This window comes from Leptinotarsa decemlineata, unplaced genomic scaffold, assembly GCF_025532065.1.
Source record: "Leptinotarsa decemlineata unplaced genomic scaffold, Ldec_3_MD MMD2_tig00026282_RagTag_RagTag, whole genome shotgun sequence".
Lineage (NCBI taxonomy): Eukaryota > Metazoa > Arthropoda > Insecta > Coleoptera > Chrysomelidae > Leptinotarsa > Leptinotarsa decemlineata.
Genome location: NW_027412668.1, coordinates 16550439 through 16570955, shown reverse-complemented (window position 1 = coordinate 16570955; position 20517 = coordinate 16550439). Strand labels below are relative to the sequence as shown.

Genomic DNA, 20517 nt, shown 5'->3' with positions numbered 1-20517 from the left:
GAGCCAAGAGCTTCCAACGCCGCTTGACTGTCCGAGAATATTTTTATTGACTTGTGTGTGAGGTTGGATTTATCCAATCTCTCCGCATACAATTCAATAGCGTAAATTTCTGCTTGAAATACAGTCGCATTAGTTCTTAGGTAGGTAGATATCTCTGTCCTGGATCTGTAACTAAAAACATCTGCACCAGAACCGAAAGGTGTTTTCGATCATTCTGTGAACGAACTATCTGCTCTTAATATTTCCTTATCCCGAAGGATCCAGTCCTCTCTACTCGGGAATACTACTTTATAAGGCAGTTCGTAGTTGACAGTTGGAGGCATAAAGTCAGAGGTCATTTCCAGAATGCTGTGACTTCCAGTGTCAACCAACAGTCTGTTGCACTCTGCATTTAATTGATTTCTCATTGCGTCAACACCTAATTGTTTGGAGAAATTGAGCTGCCGGTCAATAATAAAATCTGTTTTAAAAAAATATGTTTTTCCGTTAACCAGTTGTCGCACGACAACCCTCAGAAATAGAAACTTGTGCGAGCTAAGGATTAACGAGGTCTTACCTTTTAACGTGTGATTCCTAACACACAGCTGTCGGTCAATAATAACACTAAGACATTTAGCTGCTGAGGCAGAAGGAATGAATTTGTAGTCAATACATACAAGGAACTCATTAAAGCGGTATAAGTTGAAATATGACCCAATAAAAATATTTTAGCTTTATTTATTTTAGCCTTATGATCATAAGATCGTTGTTATTTTTGTCGGCATTTAAAATGTTTGACGACGCTCAAAGATTAAGAGTTGAAGCGAGTACCAAACCATCAATGACAATTCTCGTAAGCCAACCTGGAATACGATCATTAAACTCATAGTAATGGAGTTTGGCGATTAGACAGTTGAAGTTGACAGTACCAAAAGCCTTAGACATACCCAATAGGGTAAGAGATGGCACTTTTTGGTTGTCTATGGCCTTGAGGAAATCGTCTGTGATGAAATTTAATGCGGAAACTATACTATGACCTTTACAGAAGCCTGAATGGTTCGAAGGTAGAATATGCTGTTCTTCAACAAAGTTTTGTATCTGGCAAAGTATGGCTCCTTTAGCAAACGCTATGTTCTCCATCCTCACATTTGATGCTGAATTGGATCATAACTGCTGAACAAATCGACTATTTCTGCAAATCCTTATTTGTAGTTTTGTTCAGTTTGAGACACTTTTGAAGGAACTTATAAAGTTAAACTCTTGCTTTAGAATTAACCTAAAATTAGCACACTTTTGGGGGTCAATTGATTTTTTGATACAATTTACTCAGTCTAAATCCATCAATAATCCGATAGAATTCGGGGATTTTCAACCCGGTCTTTTACAAAAAAACCAGACCAATTTTATTATACACTTGGAACCTAGAAACTAGAGCTATCTCAACAATCTACTTATATTATTCAATGTTTAACAAACAAAATAATACTTATTCAACTCTCCTATATTCCTGAGTGCATATGGATGCATACAGCAGTATGCATCCATGATGACGATGATGCACTAGATAAGTCTACTTCATCTCTTGGAGATGCAAACTTGGTTGGTGAAACGCTCATCAACTGTTGCAGTTCTGGTAATTGGGAACACTACTTGTTTTGGGTCTGGTATAAAGGATGAAACACATTAGATCAATAATATAAAATGAATGTTGATAAAAAATATATTTGAATAAATTACAAAAAAAACGTAAATAAATTAAAGTGTAAATATAATCTGCTGCAAAATCAAAAACTGAACTCTTCATTTATTAAAGACATTTCCAAATATTTGAAACTGTGTAGTGCAAATAGACTGATTGCACAACTAAAAACAAATATAGTGGTTGTATTATCAAGAGTTTAACATCAAGACAGCCTCTGTTCCAAAAATATCCATTGAAAAAAACCAGAATTTAAATCTTTCCAATAAGGATACCCTGAGATCTGAGATTTTGTAGGAATTTGACCAACTTCCTAACATACTTTCCTATATATCAATTAATATCCTAATAAAAGTTTTATTTTGTAATTGTGTCAGAAAATTCTTAATAAAAATTACATAGTTGATGAATTTAACATCTTTACTTTCCTTATCAAAATTCAATGATTTATATACATAATAAAATTGAGAACTCTGTTGATGCCAACAAACTATCATCAGAATAGCTCATTCTTCAACAAATTGTCACTAAAGGTTTTTCGAAAAGCTTAGATTTAAGTCCAGAAGATTTCTTTTTAACATCTTTCCTAATCTGAATAGGTTTATTAGTTGGCCCCAAAGGTATCAGTCTTAAATCATTCAAAGTTCTATAAAATGCCAAAACATCAGGATTTGCCCAAACTTGACTAGCCTTAAAATCTAAAACTCTCAATGACTCCAAACTTTGTGCTCGACTCAATGCCACATATGCTTGACCAGCTTCAAAGACCCTTCCTAAAGACATTTCCACACAATCTAAAGTTAAACCTTGGGATTTATGAATAGAAAATGCCCATGCAAGTTTTAATGGTATTTGTTTCCTTGATAGGGACCCTCCTCCAGCTGTTTTTACAACCCATCGCTCATATTTAACTGTATACTCTTTTTTATTCTTGAATTGCACCACAGGTAGTCCATCTTCGAATTTTTTCACTACTCCTCTAGCTCCATTCACCAAACCTGTTCCTACATTAATATTTTTCAGCAGCATTACTTGTGCTCCAATCCTCAGTTCTAATCGACTTGATACTGGTGTCTGCTGATCCAACTGTTTTGTTACACCCGGTAGGGAATCTTGGGATTCAAAAACTATGCTTTCTCCCGAGAGAGCCTTCAATTTAGATCCGTTGATGATGTCAGCATCATTAGTATGTGAGCACAGTCTAGTGGCTAAGATTCCATCACGTTCTATCTTCTGTTTTGCAGTTTTTTTCCAATGTTGTAGAAACTTTTTCATCTACCTGACCTAGAAATGAAAAGAATAATTCAGATGAGTAACTCACTTTTTGGTTGGTTTGCAGAAATTCAAAGATCATATAAACTTGGTTGAGAAACAAACTACTTCAGAATATATTGTGTTATAATTAGTTTACAATGAGCTGGGGTACCATGCAGCCAAGTCCGTATATTGTGTCTCTGTTAATTTTCAAAACGACGAATATTCACAAAAATAAACACATTACACGTGAATGAAAGTTCCCGCTTTAAGCGATCTACTAAAAATTTCAGACTTCAGATTCCAAAAATTACTTCATTGAGAGTTCATTTGTATTCAACAAGTTTAAAATATTCAGTAAAATAGAGTCACAAGAAAATAGCTGAAAACTCACCTAGTTCAAAATTGTATTGAACATATTTTGTATGATTTTGCTTAAAAAAAACTAACAATCCTTGACATATTGCATATTGTAATTGGAAGATTGAAAGATTTTTAAATTTTCGTTCAAATTATAACACTGGCGGATACACCTGTATTTGTGCATTTGAAACATATCAATTCTGATATTACGATCATGTATCTCAGAGGCGAGTTAAAGTGTGTATTTATAAAAGTATTTGTGAAAATTTGTGTGCAGTAAATCGATCCAGAGTAGATAAAAATACGGGATTATCGGTAAATACTATCATTGCAAACTCATTTACATGTAGAAATAAAAATTAATATAAAAAGGAAGTAGTAAGAATCCCAAAACTAGTAATAGAAACTGCATATAGCTCATTGTAGTGAACATACTTTTTGTGGTGCTGAAAACAAAAACTACTAAACTGATATTTCTTGTAGTCTGATAACTGTTTAAATAGTACGGGTGCTTAGAACAATATTTTGGTGTTTATCAAAATGGAATATTGTGCATACAAACTATCAACTGGTGACCAAATTATACAATGTGATAGCTGTCAAAGATCTACGCATAGAGGATGTTCCGGACTTCCTGTCAGCGAACTCAAAGTCATTGATCTAAAAAGCAAGCGAACGCTTAAGTTGCTTAAGTTAAGACTGCCAAAATGGAGTTTAGCTTATTCCTACCCTATTGGTGAAAATTGATAATCTAGAGGCACAAATTAAGGAATGCAGAACCTCTATGACACATAGTGTAAATGTGCCTGGAAATGTTCCTGTGGATAATAGAGAGAAATTGATAAACAAAATACTCAGAGCTTAATCATAATCATGTACGATGCAACTCAACAAGTAGACTTACGGGAGGTGTAATACTTTATGTGAAATACAGTTATAATTTCACACATTATAAAACATTTAAACTAAGAGATAATTATTGGTGTAGAATATTAAAAATAAATTTTAAATCTGCAATATATCTGATTGGATATTTGTACCGTTCACCATCAAGTTCTGAGGCCATTCTCATTGAAAACCTAGAAGAAATGTTTGATGTTTTATTTAATACTAAATATCATTGTGTGTTAGTTGGCGATTTTAATATTGACTGGTTAACTGATTCTTTTTATGGTAAAAAAATTAAAAATATTTGTTCTGTTTATGGTATGTTACAAAGTGTCACAAAGCCTACACGTATTACACATATTAGTAAGTCATTAATTGATTATGTGATATCCAATATCAATGAAAATAATATAGTAGCTGAAGTACATGACTATCCAAAAATAACGGATCATTCGGTTATTTCACTTAATTTCTGCAATGAAATCAAGGTTAATAAGAACGTCAAAAAATTTAGGAAAATTAATGAGGAAAATATAGACAGTATTGAAATTAACCACAACTTTAATTTAACTTCTGTTGACGTTGACACAATTTATAATGAAATTTTGGAGACATGTGAAACTGTAATAAATAAAAATGCCCCTATCGAAATATATAAGTACCAATCAAAGTTGCCATGGTTTGACTATGAGATATATGATTTATTCAAGAAGAGGGATAGAGCTTATACAATTTTTAAATCGAGCTGCAACAACAACAGATAAATGTGGAGAACTTTGAAGAGACTGGTTAACAGTAAAAGTCATAATGTCTCGAATTGCATATATTTTGAATCAAATGAGCATAATCGACCATTAACGAGTAACATAGAAATAGTGTGCGGTTTTAATAATTATTTTGTTCATAGTATTAATGATATTATACAAAGTATTAACATCACTGAAAGTTGGCATAATGTAAACAATAATTTATATTGTAAATTCGAAAACTTCGAAATGCTCAATATGATAGATTTGCGGAAAATAGTTAGTAACCTAGACAATAAATTCTCCATATATGAAACGCTGAACTGTAAATTGATCAAAGAGGTCTTCGAAACCATCGGTCATATTATTCTAAACTTAATTAATACATCTCTATATACAGGAAAAATACCATACAAATTGAAAAGCAGTACTGTTATTCCTATTCCAAAAATAGCAAACACCAATAAAGCCAGTGAATTTCGACCCATTAATACTTTGCCCCCAATTGAAAAAAATCTGGAAGTTGCTGTATATGATCAGTTATTACATCATGTCACTAAAAATTCAATTTTGATAGATAATCAATCGGGTTTCCGTAAAAACTTTTCATGTGAAATAGCATTACAGCTCACAATATGTAATATTAAAACTTGGATAACCAGAAATATGTTATTGCTGTATTTTTAGACTTAAAAAGAGCTTTTGAGACAATTGATAGAGAAATTATGTTGTTGAAATTGGCTCAGTATGGGATTGATGGAAAGGTGTTAGAAAACAGAAAGTCTGTTTTAAAGATGCACTATCAAATGAAAAAGACATTGATGTAGGTGTTCCCCAAGGTAGCGTTCTGGTCCCACTTCTTTTTGTTTTATATTTGAACGATATTGAACTTTTTATTGAATCTGAGTTCATAAAACAATTTGCTGATGATACGTTGCTTATGTGTAGCGATATGAATTTAGATAGAGCTATTCATAAAATGGATAGGATTTTAGGAGCGGTAAATGAGTATTTATGCACTAACAAATTGAAGGTAAACATAACAAAAGCAATGATATTCACCACGAAATATAAATACAGTTCTCTAGATATCAATAACGAAAAAATTGAAGTTGTGTCAAATACCTTGGTTTTCAACTGGATAATTTTTTAAATTTTGACAATCACTTTGAATATATACATAAGAAAATATCGAAAAAACTATATTTTTTCAGTAGAATAGCACAATATTTGTCAATGCAGTCCAAAGTAACAGTTTACAATACCATTATTCAACCACACTTTGATTACGGTGTGTCATTATTATTTTTATATAACCTCAATAAATTAAATATGCTACAAAAACTACAAAATCGAGGGATGAGAGGAATCTTGAAAACAAATTGCCGTACTCCCATAAAAAGTGTGCTTGATTGTTTGAATTGGTTATCAGTTGAAAGTAGACTCTACTACTATTTTACAATGACTCTAGTATACAAAATTGTAAATGGAATGGCACCAGAATATTTTGAAGACTACATCAAATTCAATAAAAACATTCATGAATATAATACAAGAAATTCCAATAATATACATATAAACAGACCGGCATTGGGAAGTACCATGATTTCGTTAATTTTTAAGGGTTTCCACGAGTTCAATGAATTACCTGAAGAAATAAAAAAATATCCATTTTAAAAGATTTTAAAAGAGCACTTAGAGAATTTTTAAAAAAGTAATAGAATAGAAATTGTATAGTTATGTGGAATTATTTGGGACATTATTGGCTATCATCTATTGTTTTTAATTGTTCACTAGGGTATTTGTATCTGTAATGAAACCAAATATCACTGTTTTAATAATAATTTAATCTATATATGTACCTATATTTCATTATCTATTTAAATGTTACTTAACATATGATACTGAAATCTTTATATGTAATATTCACTGTCTGGCTACATGCTAGTTTAAATCTCAAATTGTTTAAATTTAAAATTTTTTACATACATGTTTTTATATTTCACTGTGCTAGTGTTATTATTACACTCATAGATATGTATATTAGGTTTCCTATTTCAATAAAGATTATTATTATTACCAAAGTCAAAAGTGACGGAATTATTTGAAGAACTAAATAGTTTTAATCAAATATTCACAGAGTCTCCCATCTTCAACCTTTTAGGTTCTAAAAAATTCCATGTATTTATTTCAAATTAACCAGCAGTCAATAATTATTTTGACTCAAAAAGTGTTAACTAAAGAGCCGTTTCCAATGAAAAATTTGAAATATTTACTAATAGAAACCTAACGAAATATAAACTTACCAATTCTAATCTTATTCAAAATTGATATAAAACATTCATCATTTTGCCGGTGTACCCTTTTCAGCTCAAATGTGGTTAAACGGCATTTTTCCCATGCCTTGGTTTGAAAACAAAATTTGGGAGAGGTCAATTTGGACTGTCCTGGTTTGGGCCTTACTATCGGAGGTAGTTGAAAAAAATCCCCACATAATATCAATTGGATGCCTCCAAATGGTTTGTCATTTCTTCTTACCCTCCTTGCCACCTCTTCAATCTTCTCGAAATAAGTTCCATCGACCATGGAAACTTCGTCTATAATCAAATGCTTACATTTTCTCCAAATGCTAGCAACAGATGCCTTTGAAGCTAGCTCAACACTTCGTTCTAAGGTTGCTTCCCCACTTCCAATTCCAGCAAATTGATGAAGTGTGATACCGCCAATATGACATGCAGCTACTCCTGTAACAGAAAATTGGGATACATTTTAATATACTGTCAGCAATTGAATTGAGAGAATTCATAAGGGGTCTGAATAATAAATGCATATAATGAGACCCATACTTCTCAACTCTATTAACACTTCATTACAAACAGATAAAACTAGCCCACAAAAAATCAGTAAGTACAGTCTTCCCAAAACCTTAAGGCAGTAATTATCGTAATATAAATCTGGTTTGTGAATCAATCATTCCTGTGAAATGACCTGGATATCAATATACCTACTTTCACATGATTTACCTTATTATGGAATCAGTGTTATGTAGTTAAAATCTTTTGGGAAACTGAAAATATGTAAATATTTCTGAATTTTTGATGTCTAACTGAAATTAAACACTTTCAAAATTAAGGTGAAAATCAAAAGTATAAAAAATCAAAGTATACATATAAACCGATCAATATTATTAACTTATATATGAAGGAAAAATTGAGAAGTTGAAGGAATCAAATGTATTGGGTTCATGGTTGACAATACATATTACACTCAAAAGGTAACTTCCAAAATAAACAGCAAAATTATAAAAAAAAAATTATCTCAAGAACTTTCACTCCAAGATTATTCAACTTCAGTTAAGTACAGTCTGTAGAAAAGTTATTCAGAAACACATAAATTATTGGGTGATTTTGCTTTCATTACTGGAACTCAACATCACGAAAGCCTTACAAAAATTGGATAATCGAGCAAAGCATATTACTGTATCAAGAAATCAAAAGAATTTCCTTCTTATTTCAATAAATTCGTCAAAATAAATAATTACATAATTACCACATTCATAGAAATACTAATCTTCATATGAATCCTACTAATATAATGAACTAGGTACCTTCAAATGTTGAGCCAAGTAAAACTTTGCATCATTCAAATTTAACCTCATGAAGTTCATAAAATGTTGAGTATATGTATTTACATGTATTTACATGTATTCATTTTTTATATCCACTGCACACTGCACTAATGTAAATCCCATTAATCATATTGTAATGTTTATCACTTTTAGTGTACATTGTGAAAAAATATTGCTTTCTCATTATTACTTACCGTTCTGTATATAAGAATTCTTAATCAATAAAGTTATAATTATAAATACCTGTTGATGCAGTGGCAGTAGTAACATCAGGTGGCAGAGCTCCAATTATTTTTTTCAATAAATAGCTTTTTCCTGTGCCAGCACTTCCTGTGAAAAAAATATTGTGACCCCCCAAACATGCATCCAAGACTTCTTTTTGTTCCAAATCAAGAGGCTCATTCGGGATTGGAGATGGTACATACAACCTTTTAGCAGCAGGCGGTTTAGTGCAATTATCTCGATCAATTTTGCGCTTTTTTCCAACAAGAGGACTGGGAGTAGTGTCTGTAGACTTACTTATTTTTGTAAAAGCTTTATTCATTTCTGCAGTGGTTACTGGTGAAATTTCTTGAAAGTGTTGAGGTTTGCCTGATAATAGCTGAGTTCTGAGAGAAGTTTTGTTGGAAGTGGTAACAGCCTTATCACCTGTCATTTTGATATATAGGGTCCTCAAAAATACTAACAGTTGACCAGGTGGTGCATTCGACAAATATATTGAACAATTTTGATCTGGAAATTTCAGAGTTGCTTTGCCTTCATTCATAAATTTTTTGTGAACTGAGGCACCTTTAAGGTGAAATTTGAGTATAGAAGCCTTCTCGGCAGACACTTCAATTAAAATATCCTTTCTGTCATCTCTTATTAAACGTAAATTGCCTTTTTTGTGACACACTTTTCTTTGAATAACTCCTTGCTTGTTCAGCCACTCTATATTCACTACACAACCTATAATATGCTCACCGTCACTCATTATTAACAGAAAAATTTCTACAAAAAAATAAATAAAAGTCAATGACCTCCTTAGAACTAGGACCTCTGTGAGAAATGTATACAAACGATATGTGAAACGGCTTTCTTATTCAGAAAATTCAAATCAAATCAACAAACAACTAACCACAATGTTCTTCTTCTGTCGATTTGAGACTTTATAGCCAAAGCTGTTAACGCTATTTGAAAGTTCAGGTAGTACATCTACCTGACATATTGAACTGAAACTCAGCTAGTACCTATGGATGCTTGAGGTAAGAAAAATCGTCTCCATGTATCAGAAAACACTTTGAGCACTGTATCATCAACAACTAGAGTCATTAAAAACATTAAATATTTTAACTCACGTTCTTATAATACCACTTTTGATATAAGCGTCATTTTGGTTGAATTTTGAACTATAATTTATCAATAAATTGATAGATGTTATTACGTGGTCGGATACCATCATGAAAAATGTGAGTTAAAACTCCCTATGTTTTTATACCACAGTTTCGTCCTACAAGGGCATTTTCAAACCCATATAATAAACTTTTATAGGAATGTAGGCTTTCACGACTGATTAGCTCATGCCATGCATTTTTTTCGGAAAATTTGGATATGAAAAAAAACCGTAGCATGAGCATCGCTCAGGAATTATTGAATAACGTCAACGGCAATCTAGATAAAAGAGTCATAACTGGCATCGAACCATGACATCGAAACCAAAGCCCAATCGTCCCAATGGAAGAGCTCAAAAGAGCCAACACCAAAAAAATCTTGCCAAGTTCGATTAAATGTCAAGGTTTTGCTCACTGTTTCTTTCGATTATCGTGGCGTAGTGCATCATAGGAGTTCTTGTCATATGGTCAATGAGTATTATGCGCCACTTGCGAGAAGCAATGCGAAGAGAAACGTCCAGTTTTTTGGACATACAATTCATGGCTTTTGCATCACGATAATGCATATGCTCACTCGTCATTGCTTGTTCGTAATTTTTTGCCAAAAACAACACCGTAATCATTTCTCAGCCACGGTATTCACCAGATTATTTACTGCCCTGCGCCTTTTTCCTGTTCCCAATATTGAAGATAGCCATGACAGGTAACTTTTATGAGAGTACCTAAATAAATTTGTATTATTTAATTGAATCATAAATATATATCATTTCACACCTCATATAATGGAGTTAAGAAAAATTTCAAATGACCAATGTTATTACATATATATCAGTCATGGTGGTATATTTCAATTAAGAAAATGGTGAAATATTTACAGATTTACAAACATCACTGATTGCTCTGAAAAATAAAAGTTTCATTCAGCTAGCATCGCCTGATTTTTATTTTTTGAGAGTTTTCGGTCATAAACTAGAAGGAATCTCAACAAAGAGAATTCAGTGTTACGATCTTCATTCGGGTTTGAATGCCGTCGTGGTTTGAAACTGTATCCTAACGTTTCGCCAGCACGAGTGGTTAGCTTCTTCAGAGATTTATTCATCCTGATGGTTCACCGATGACATCGGTGACAGTCATCGGTGAACCATCAGGATGAATGAACCTCTGAAGAAGTCAGCCACTCGTGCTGGCGAAACGTTAGGATACAGTTTCAAACCACGTTAGGTATCATCCATGAAGGCAGGAGTACTTTTAAGTTATGTCTATCCATGCTGAAAGAATGTATGACTCTGAGCCCACTCAGTATCACTGACGGAGATACAGGGCACCCTCTCGTCGAAGAGACTTTTGCCACGCTAAAGCGGGGCAAAAACTATTCGTGGGCCACGAAGTAACTTAGGAGAATACAGAGGAGATGAACGTTCGTCTGAACAACCCCAAGTGTCCTATCCTTCCTGTAAGATCGGATAAAGAGCAATAGCTTCACAGTTCTCATCTGGAAGATGATATATCACCAGGAAGCAATATATCGTCTCTTCGAAGGCACTATGTCTCATGAATCTGCCTAACGCCCAATTCTTGAGCAGCAGAAAGAGAATCTGCATCTCTAGAAACAAACTCCCCTGAGCAGGTTAGCAAATGCTTACGCGTGATTCACCCATACCAGAGGCGTAGAACGCTGTATGGCTCAATTTATTGTATCGTCACGTATGCCCTCCTATGAGTGCATGTACTTGGAATATCTGACAACCTCAATATCGATCAATCAACAGGAATCTCATTAGTATGTCATCATAGCTTTCAAAGAGGTTTTCAAGAAGATGGTCCACATGTACGATTTCAAAGCTCATTGGATGGTTGCAGTCGTGGGAGGAGATAACCATGAAATGTGCAACAGGACACCTACTTTCCAAGCCACACGTCTGTGTTGCTCACCTAACTGGCGAAGATAGTCGCAGAGTGACCGCCAATCAGAGAAAAATGTACCATGATCTGTCAACCATCGAGTGGATTATTCTTCACAAGAAAAATCAGGCACTGGTAGCAAATTATACACTCATTGCTTGCCCGTCTCATATCTAGAGGTGAATGATAATTGGAAGAAGAAGAACAGACTTTTGCATTTACCCGGCCAAGATATTTGCCTTAAGTGCGGCAAGCCAACATGATTGGAGGATAGAGAGAACATCATTCCACCAAGGACCCAATAATTAAGACAAGCATCTTACCACACTGGTTTCGATAAAGTCTGCGGCACCCTTCCCACGAACGACAACTATCAGAAGTCGAAAATTGTGTGTACAATAACAAGTTATTACATTTTAACGTGCGATTCCTTGCACGAGTTGAACGATAGGGAGTGAAAATCGATCGTTCGGCCTCGTGGGCTTCTTGTGGGCTTCTTCAATGTTGGCTATAACCGTCGTCGAAAATGGCAGTCTTTCGTCTTACGTGAAGAATTCGTTCCCCAATTGAAAGTAACAGTTCCGGAAGCAGTGAATTGGCATAATGGTAATGCACCCGACTGATTATCGAAAGGTCGTGAATTCGATTCCGATCTCGACCAGATATTTTTATCGAAATAATTCATCTAGTTGGAGTTGGGATGATTCTGCAACATTACATGGCTTACGGATTGTGAATAGCCATGATGCTCACATTCCCAGAACACGAGGCTAATGACCAAAGCAGTGGTGCCGTTGATACCAAATAATAATAATTATCGATACAGTGTCCGACCAGCTTAACCTTCGGTAAAAAATGAAAATAATAATAATTCCGCAGCGTTACATGACTGGACGGTCTGCGATTAGGCATGAAGCTCCCTACGTGGCTCGGACAGTTATTAATATTGTCTACACATGGCTAATGACCAAAGTAGCCGATGATGGGGACTGAAAAAAAAACAGTTCAGGACACAGCATCCTAGTAATTCCATGATGATACCTCTTAGTAATTTCGTTCTGTTTCCTAGACCTCCGTATTCGGGTAGCTTCTTCCGTATGAACGTGGGTCTACATCAAAAATGACTGATTGGTCCCTTTCTGTGACCTTCATTATCTTCAGTTACTCAAAAAATGACTTCCTGCAGTGGTTAAATGATAGAAAGTATGAATATGGGTAAGTTGTAGGTGACTGACTCTGAAACAGATCGGTTTTAGCAGATCTTATGGATCTTGGGTTGCCCATAAACGTAAGGGAGCTTACTGTGACGCGGGGTCAGCAGTGATATATCATTTTGTGAAAAAAAGAGTTAATGCTTCTTAAGGTTCACCTTCTGGTTCACCTTCATTAATATCGATGCAGTGGAATCTCGTACAATCTTCGTGTATTGCCCTTTCTGAAATACGTCATCGATATTCTTCTCGTAGGGATCGGTATCTATCGGAACGATAGTACTCCCCTTGTTGCAGGAAGAATCTTGATGATGTCACCTCTTCGTTGGCCGTACAGAGCTCTACGTTCTTCATAGCTAATCATAAATGTTGGAAGTGGTTCTCGATCCAGCTGCTTTCTGATTTCTCATCTAAATTTTTTCGCATCTGTTTGATAAATAATGGAACTAATGAATTCCACTGCATTGATTATTTTCAATGTAGGCGCCTATCTAGGCAAAGTTCAGATCTTTTCTAAGCAAGGATTCTTTCGGGCTACAACTCATGTTAATGGTGTTTTCGATCTTCAATTGGCTGTTGTTTTCTTATCAACTTTGTGGCCAATGCCCAATTGAAGAAGAAGAAAAATGATGTTCCATTAGGATCGATCAGAAGTTTCAGAGCCGCCCACAACTTATGCTATAGTTGTTTTAGCAACAATTCTTGTCCTCATTTTTTACTTTGTTCTAGATTTAGAAGTTGGTTTACTTTTCTTTTCTATTTTTTGTTCTTTCATTGTCTTGTCGTTTGTTTTTTTCATGTCCTCGCCTTTTCTTCATGTTTTTTCCATTATTTGTTCGCACAACGTAGGCCTGTCCAATCCATGTTGCAAAATCCGAGGATAAACTTATGATTTTACTTGAAAAGTCACATCTATAAATTAAAGAAAGCCAAAACCTTTCTTTCCCAAAAAGGCACGTACCTATTTATTACGTACAAAAATAATACATAGACGTCCGGTAAGAAACTACTATCGACATGGGTGGAAAAAACACGGTACCCAAAAAAACGCGGGGCTCGAGAGATTGGATGGGAATTACGGCTTGACCACGGGGATCGGCGGTGCGGACGACGAAGCGGGGAGCGAGGCGACCATTCACGCGACACCGTTTGCAGGCAACGGGGAGTCACATTCGCCGTTGCGACCAATAGTCCGACAGCGAAATGTCTTTATCGAACTTATATCGATATTGCTTAAAAAGTAATAGTTTTTTGGTTCAAGATCTAATATTTGGAAGAAATTGTGGAGTACATGATTTTAATAAGAATCGGGGTGTAGATGGATAATTTCACAGGAAGTACGAGAAATACAGATTATATCCAGAAAAATTTTTTGATTACACCAGAATTAGTATTGAAACTTTCGATTATATTGTTATGAATATTCAACCAGAATTTGAGCCACTGGAAAATTGTTTTTGACATTAGCTATCTTTGCCCAAAATATTATCAGTTAATTAAATGTTACCCTGTATATTATTATTTCATGAACTAAAAACACTTTCAGATATTTATGTTATTTATTGCACAAATATAAATTATATGACAGTAATTTTTCGTACAACTAAAACAAAAAACAACTTCTAACTTGTACTTGACGGTACAATGAATAATGAATTTCTAACTTTTTAATCAGTCTTTTATTCAGCAATAAAAGTCTCGGTGTTCATTTTTCGCGGCGAAAACAATTAAACTCATTTGATCATTGCACTATTCGCCGCGACTACCGGTCTACTACGTGACTCGCGCCGTACAGAATCATGCATTTGTTTTGCTCGCCGGCCGCGCCGCAAGTCGCCCACGCGATTCGCTTGGTACATTTCACCGGTCGCTTCGCCGGTCGCCGTTGCGCGTGGCTTTATAAGTACATTCCTATGCGTTTGTTTCAGTCGCTAGACGCTTCGCCGTTCGCACTGCGCGAATATTCGCATCGGCGAGTGTCCTGTGGCCAGTATATTAGGGAGTCAATTCGATAAGCCAGGCGAGAGCATTGTTATTCATTTAGTTGTTTTATATCCATATAGGAAAAGGGGTGATGGTTTAATTATTAAGTTCAATCGTAAATTGATGTATCTTTGGGTAAAATATATTTTTTACGATTATTATATCTGCTTTTCTTATAGTCCGCTTCTACATTTTAATTCCAATGTTCAGAATAGCACGTCATCTTACAAGATAGCAGAGCAAAACCCCTTTTGTAATTGAAGAATAAATGCATTAACGGACTGTGCCGTAGTATTATTAATAAACCATGCATAAACTGGTTTCTCAGGGGGCTCGTCAGAGGTGTGTCTACGTCACGCATTTCAATTGGTAAAGAAATCGAGGAGTTGGCTGTCGGCATATTCATTTCGCCAGCCTTGGCAACTGCGATAAAACAATGAGCAACATTCGTTAGCCGTTATTATTTCGCCTCAAAAACTTCATTAAATAATTATTTGTTAAATAGGGTGGGGATGTTCACCGGTGAGGACGTGTCTCGCTAGTAGACGACAGTTTGCCAGTTTGCTACTAGAATTCGTTCGGAGGCATAAAAGCAGAAATCGTTTGATTCAGTCTAGTTTATTCTTAGCGTTCAGTTGAAGAGAATTATTTGAATATTTCTACGAGTCGCAGCTAGCTGAGAGTGAATGAAACCTTAACAAGTCACCGGTTTTTAGTCATTTCTTCAATTTTAAAAAGGTAATTGCATGCAATTTTTATTAGCAGACATAATGAACAGTTGCCGCAATTTTACAGTGATAATCGCTTTAAGGCAGAACGGAAATACTATTTTTTTAATGAAGGAAATTATGTTCTAGATATCGCAAAACGTATTTTTTCAAATTTGAAGTTAAGTGTTTGGGAGCGTAGAAGAGACATAGATTTTTTGTGACGGATTAATTTTTAGGTATCCACTTCGAAGAAATCCGACTGTATTTCCAGCTCTAAATATGGAATTACCTATATTTCTCAGATTTTTTTGAAAATTCTGGTTGAAGACTTAACATTATATTTTTCCGACTTCTAACTCAGTTAAATTCGGAATAATATGAGATCAATATGAATATGATCAGATTAGTTCAGGTTGGGTTAGGTTATATGTGAAATATAAGTATATAACATATAAATCCCTACCTACCAAGTTTGAAATCGGAATTTGAGGAAAATGTCGGAAAAATATATTGAAAATTCCATATTTCATATATTGTTAATGCTCGCAAAAATAGATTAAAGAATTACAAATTATTGCTATCACAATAACTTCCACATTTAAAAACATGATATTGTGTATGTACAGATATAAATTATGCCTCATGTTACTGAATTTTATAAAATTCAAAAGAGAATTGAAGAGGTGCTCATACCAGGTGACAACGATATCATTGTGCACGGCGCTATTTTGTTGTAACTATGTAGGTAGGTAATTTGAAATTCGTAACGAAGGTATAATTCTTTAGAGCTGATATTTCTAATGTATTGTTAAACGATTGATGTAGTGAAAAACATAGTTTGCTCAATTTTGAACTAAAATTCAAGAATTGAAATTTATCACCAATTCAAATGCCATTTATCTATCTCGAAAATCTTGATGAGAAGTGATGTTTTTTTAACTTTAACAATACAATGTAGATACCTCTTGTACTACAAAAACTATCAAATATACTCTGAGCCTCATTTTGCTGTACCAGTGAAAAAGTGAAAGATTTTAAACTTTCTTACTCTATCTTATACTTAAATAAGTTACTGACGGGAATAAATAGTGCACTTTTTCACCGGCACAGAAAAATGAACCACATAGCATCTTTGACATTTTTTTGTAGTACAACAGGTACACTTAAATGTTAAAGTTAGACGAATGCCGTTTCCTATTCAGATTTTGGAAAGTAAAAAATATCATTTATAAAACTTTCGGAGACATGTAGAGCGCATCTCTAAATGAGTATAAATTTTTAGGAATTCAACTGAATGCAAATTTGGAATAGGATTCCTATATTGATGTCTTTCCTGAACTATTTTCTGTTTTATGCAGCATTGAAATGATAGACAAAAACTGTGTAATCTCTTGGAATGTTACAATATAAAAATGCATGTAAACTCAGCAACTCGCTCATCCCAATACTCATCATCATTAATTGATTACTTTTGTTCTAATCTAAGCGAAAGTCTTATATCATGTGATGTTGTCCCTTCAAATCTGTTCGATCACAATGCAATCTTCACAAGATTCAATTTCAAAGTTGTTGCAAATACAAAAAAACACAGATATGGTCGTATATACAGTACGACCAACTATAATAGGTTTTATCAATCATCGCTCGAAAGCGACTGGAATAATGTAGTCAATTTTGAGCATTTCTATAAACGTTTTGGATTGGGAAAAATGTTTCCCAATCCAAAAAATAAATATAAAAAAAAGAAACTTTGGTTGACTAGAGGATTAAAAGTTTCATCAATAAATATGCGATCCCTGCATTATATCCGAAAATATTCCAAAAATGAAAGTTTCCTTAAGTATTTCAATAAATACAGGAAAACATATAGAAATGTGATAAGTGCTGCGAAAAAAAAATTATCAAAATAGATTTGATAATGCTGATAATAAAATGAAATAAGGGTGGAATATATATAGTTAATGAATTGAGAGGAAAGCAATTTAAAGGAAAATCCACTAACACATGAAGTCCCACAATATTAAACAACCACTATTGTTCAATAACCGCAAAATCTGCAGTTCATACAATCTCGAGCAATGACCCAATTAAATATTTGAAGGCAGTTTAAATAGGTCAAACATTTGATTTAATCCCCATTGACCTAGATGAATTAAAAGAGGTTATCCGAGAAATAAGAAATAAAAGAACATCAGGTATTGATGAAATGTCTGTTAAAATCTTTGAGACACTGCCAGATTGTATTTTGAACATTCTTGTCTCATTGATAAATGATTCCTTTGTGAATGGCTCATTTCCTGAATTTTTAAAAGGTGGCGAAGGTGGTAGAGCACTCTTAGGGCCGCATTATGTTGATGGATATAGGCTGAGACGGCATGTACTGGAGATGCCGACAGCGAGTACTCGCTGTCATGCGCTCATCATGCGACTACGGTAGACCAAGGTGTTGAAGACACCATCGTGGCAGGTCATGATGAATTCCTCAGTTTCCGACTTGAGCCCACTTGACCTGGGGAAAACAAATGTCAGGTTCTTTCATAAGCCAGCTCTTTAGACATAAGCTCCGCGGATTTATTGTGGACCTTTATTATTATTTCAACAACCACCGTATAACGTCCCTCTGAACGCACAATTTGCAGAACGTTGAATTGTACTCCTGTGACTTCGGGTCGAAAATTAAGTGTCAAAGAAACATCCAGAAAAGAAAGCGCTAAATGGTTCAATTCATTCCTTTTACTGACTGATTCGAATAAAAAAATATAATTCGTAGATCATGGAATATAGATACCTATTGTTGTATGTCCGAAAGAAAATAACGCCGGCCGCCACTGGTAGCCATAAAACAATGGTGACGTAGCTAAGAGCGCGCGAATGTACGATGATTCCCCGCCACTCGAGAAGCCGCGAGAATAATGCTACCGACTTCGACTGAAATTTGTACGGCATTCGATTACGATATTTAGACGTTAGCTGCGAGCATATCGACTAGGTCAAGTGGAAGCTACAGTGCGGTACACAAATTGATAGACATTCAAATAATAGTTACATTTTTAGTTGAAGTGTTTGTTGTATTTAAAGTGAAATAAAGTTAAGTTTGATAATTCAGTGTAGTCAATTATTGGTGAACCCGCACGGGGAAAAACGTAACACTATTGAAACTTGGGAGTTGTAATATTTTCTGCAGTCGTTTTTGATAATGAAAATTAGTAACATAACACGAAACAAGTCTACTTTGTTTGTGAAAATTGTCCAATTTATTATCATGGATAGTGTTATTAACTTTCATAAAGTAATGAGTCGGTCAATTCATATTTTGTAATTTTATTTTATAGCAGCATTAATAAGAGAAACATAATTCACTTGTATTTCAATCCATAACGGAATAATTATTAATTTCGAGTTCAGTTCGCAGTTCGGGTTTGGTGGCCTGGTTTTTGTGAGGCTGGTACGGATAGTGTTCCCAGATCTTGGACCCAATTCTTCTTATCCTTTCCGACAATCCTCTGATGTAGGGCAGTACAAGTATTGGTTGTGGCGGCTTCTCTTCCTTGTGAGGCTCTTGCTTGTATTCTAAATAAGGTCTGTTCCACCATCACTTTGTATTACAGAGCCCGAAAGCACGGTCTACTAGAGTCTTGATGATTCCTCTCTTAGTCGATTGATGGTGATTGGATTCCTGGTTCAGATACTGTCTCGTGTGAGTGGGTTTTCGGTATACAGATGTTTCCCATTTAGTGTCGGTCCTCTTGAACAATACGTCTAAGAATGGCAATTCGTTGTGGACTTCTTTCTCTATTGTGAAAGTGATGGAAGGGCTTAGGTTGTTGATGTGCTTCAGGAAGGTATCTAGTTCTGCATTCCCATGGTTACATATTATGAAGGTGTCGTCCACGTATCTCAACCAGACTCGGTGCTTCTTGTGGGCTGTTTCAATGGCCAGAGTTTCAAACCACTTCATAATTTAGATAAACGCGAGTGTGAATAATACGAGTAAACACGAATTTCCGCAATTTTTTAATCAGGTTTTGTCCTCATAATTTTGTTTCAAGGAACTACTTAGAAACAATATTCAGGTAATGACGATAAAAAAAACTTATTATCAGATTCATTAAGATGCATAATTTCATAGTTTATCTAAACAGATTGTGTAAATTCATATTTTTAGTAATTTCAATTATTAAGTTATCTGTATGGACCAGTGGTTTTGAATATGAACTTCAATAATTTCGGAAAATAATGTTTGTGTTGATGGTTCACAGTTAAAAAATGTAAGTAATAAACTAACTTCTAGGAATTATTTTTACGTATTTTCTTCAGAACATTGTAAAGCAGTGAAAGAATCATTATTAGTATTTTTCACAAAAAGAAGAGTTGATATTGAAATACAACGGCATGAAGTTTAAATTCAAATCATAAAAATGGAGTGAGCAAAAATATGGATTCGAAAAGTTAGTTTTACTGAAATAGAAAGTATCTTCAGCTGTAACTCTAACGGTGGCCCAGCTTCCATGTTCACCAGACGTGGCTCCGTGTGACTTTTTCTTATTTCCAAAAAGAAAGATAACCTTAAAAGAACGTCGTTTTAAAGCAGAGATGATATTAAAAGCGCATCGCTGAAAGAGCTAAGTGCTATCCCAAATATCGAATTTAAGAAGTGTATCGAGGTATGGAAGAAGTGCTGGCACAAGTTAGTGATACTATTTTGAAGACGACAATATTAATGTAGATGAATAAATATTTTTTTTACCAAAAAACGAAAATTCTTTGAAAATATTTCGTAAGTG

General features: G+C 34.5%; 2 protein-coding genes across 2 annotated transcripts in view; one reads left to right on the top strand and one right to left on the bottom strand.

Moving 5' to 3' along the window:
- Positions 1 to 1685: 1685 nt before the first annotated feature.
- Positions 1686 to 9727, bottom strand: Pif1 (Pif1 DNA helicase). The gene is given in 3 exon segments (XM_074179906.1): positions 1686 to 2957; positions 7232 to 7673; positions 8801 to 9727. Coding segments are annotated over 3 exon segments (1938 nt in total). The 5' UTR covers positions 9531 to 9727; the 3' UTR covers positions 1686 to 2191.
- A 5738-nt stretch (positions 9728 to 15465) lies between these two features.
- LOC111504593 (sialin) overlaps positions 15466 to 20517 on the top strand; it is a 63763-nt gene continuing 58711 nt past the window's right edge. The window contains exon 1 of the mRNA XM_023159229.2: positions 15466 to 15761. The gene's annotated coding sequence lies outside the window, so the exon portion shown is untranslated. The remainder of the gene's footprint in view (positions 15762 to 20517) is intronic.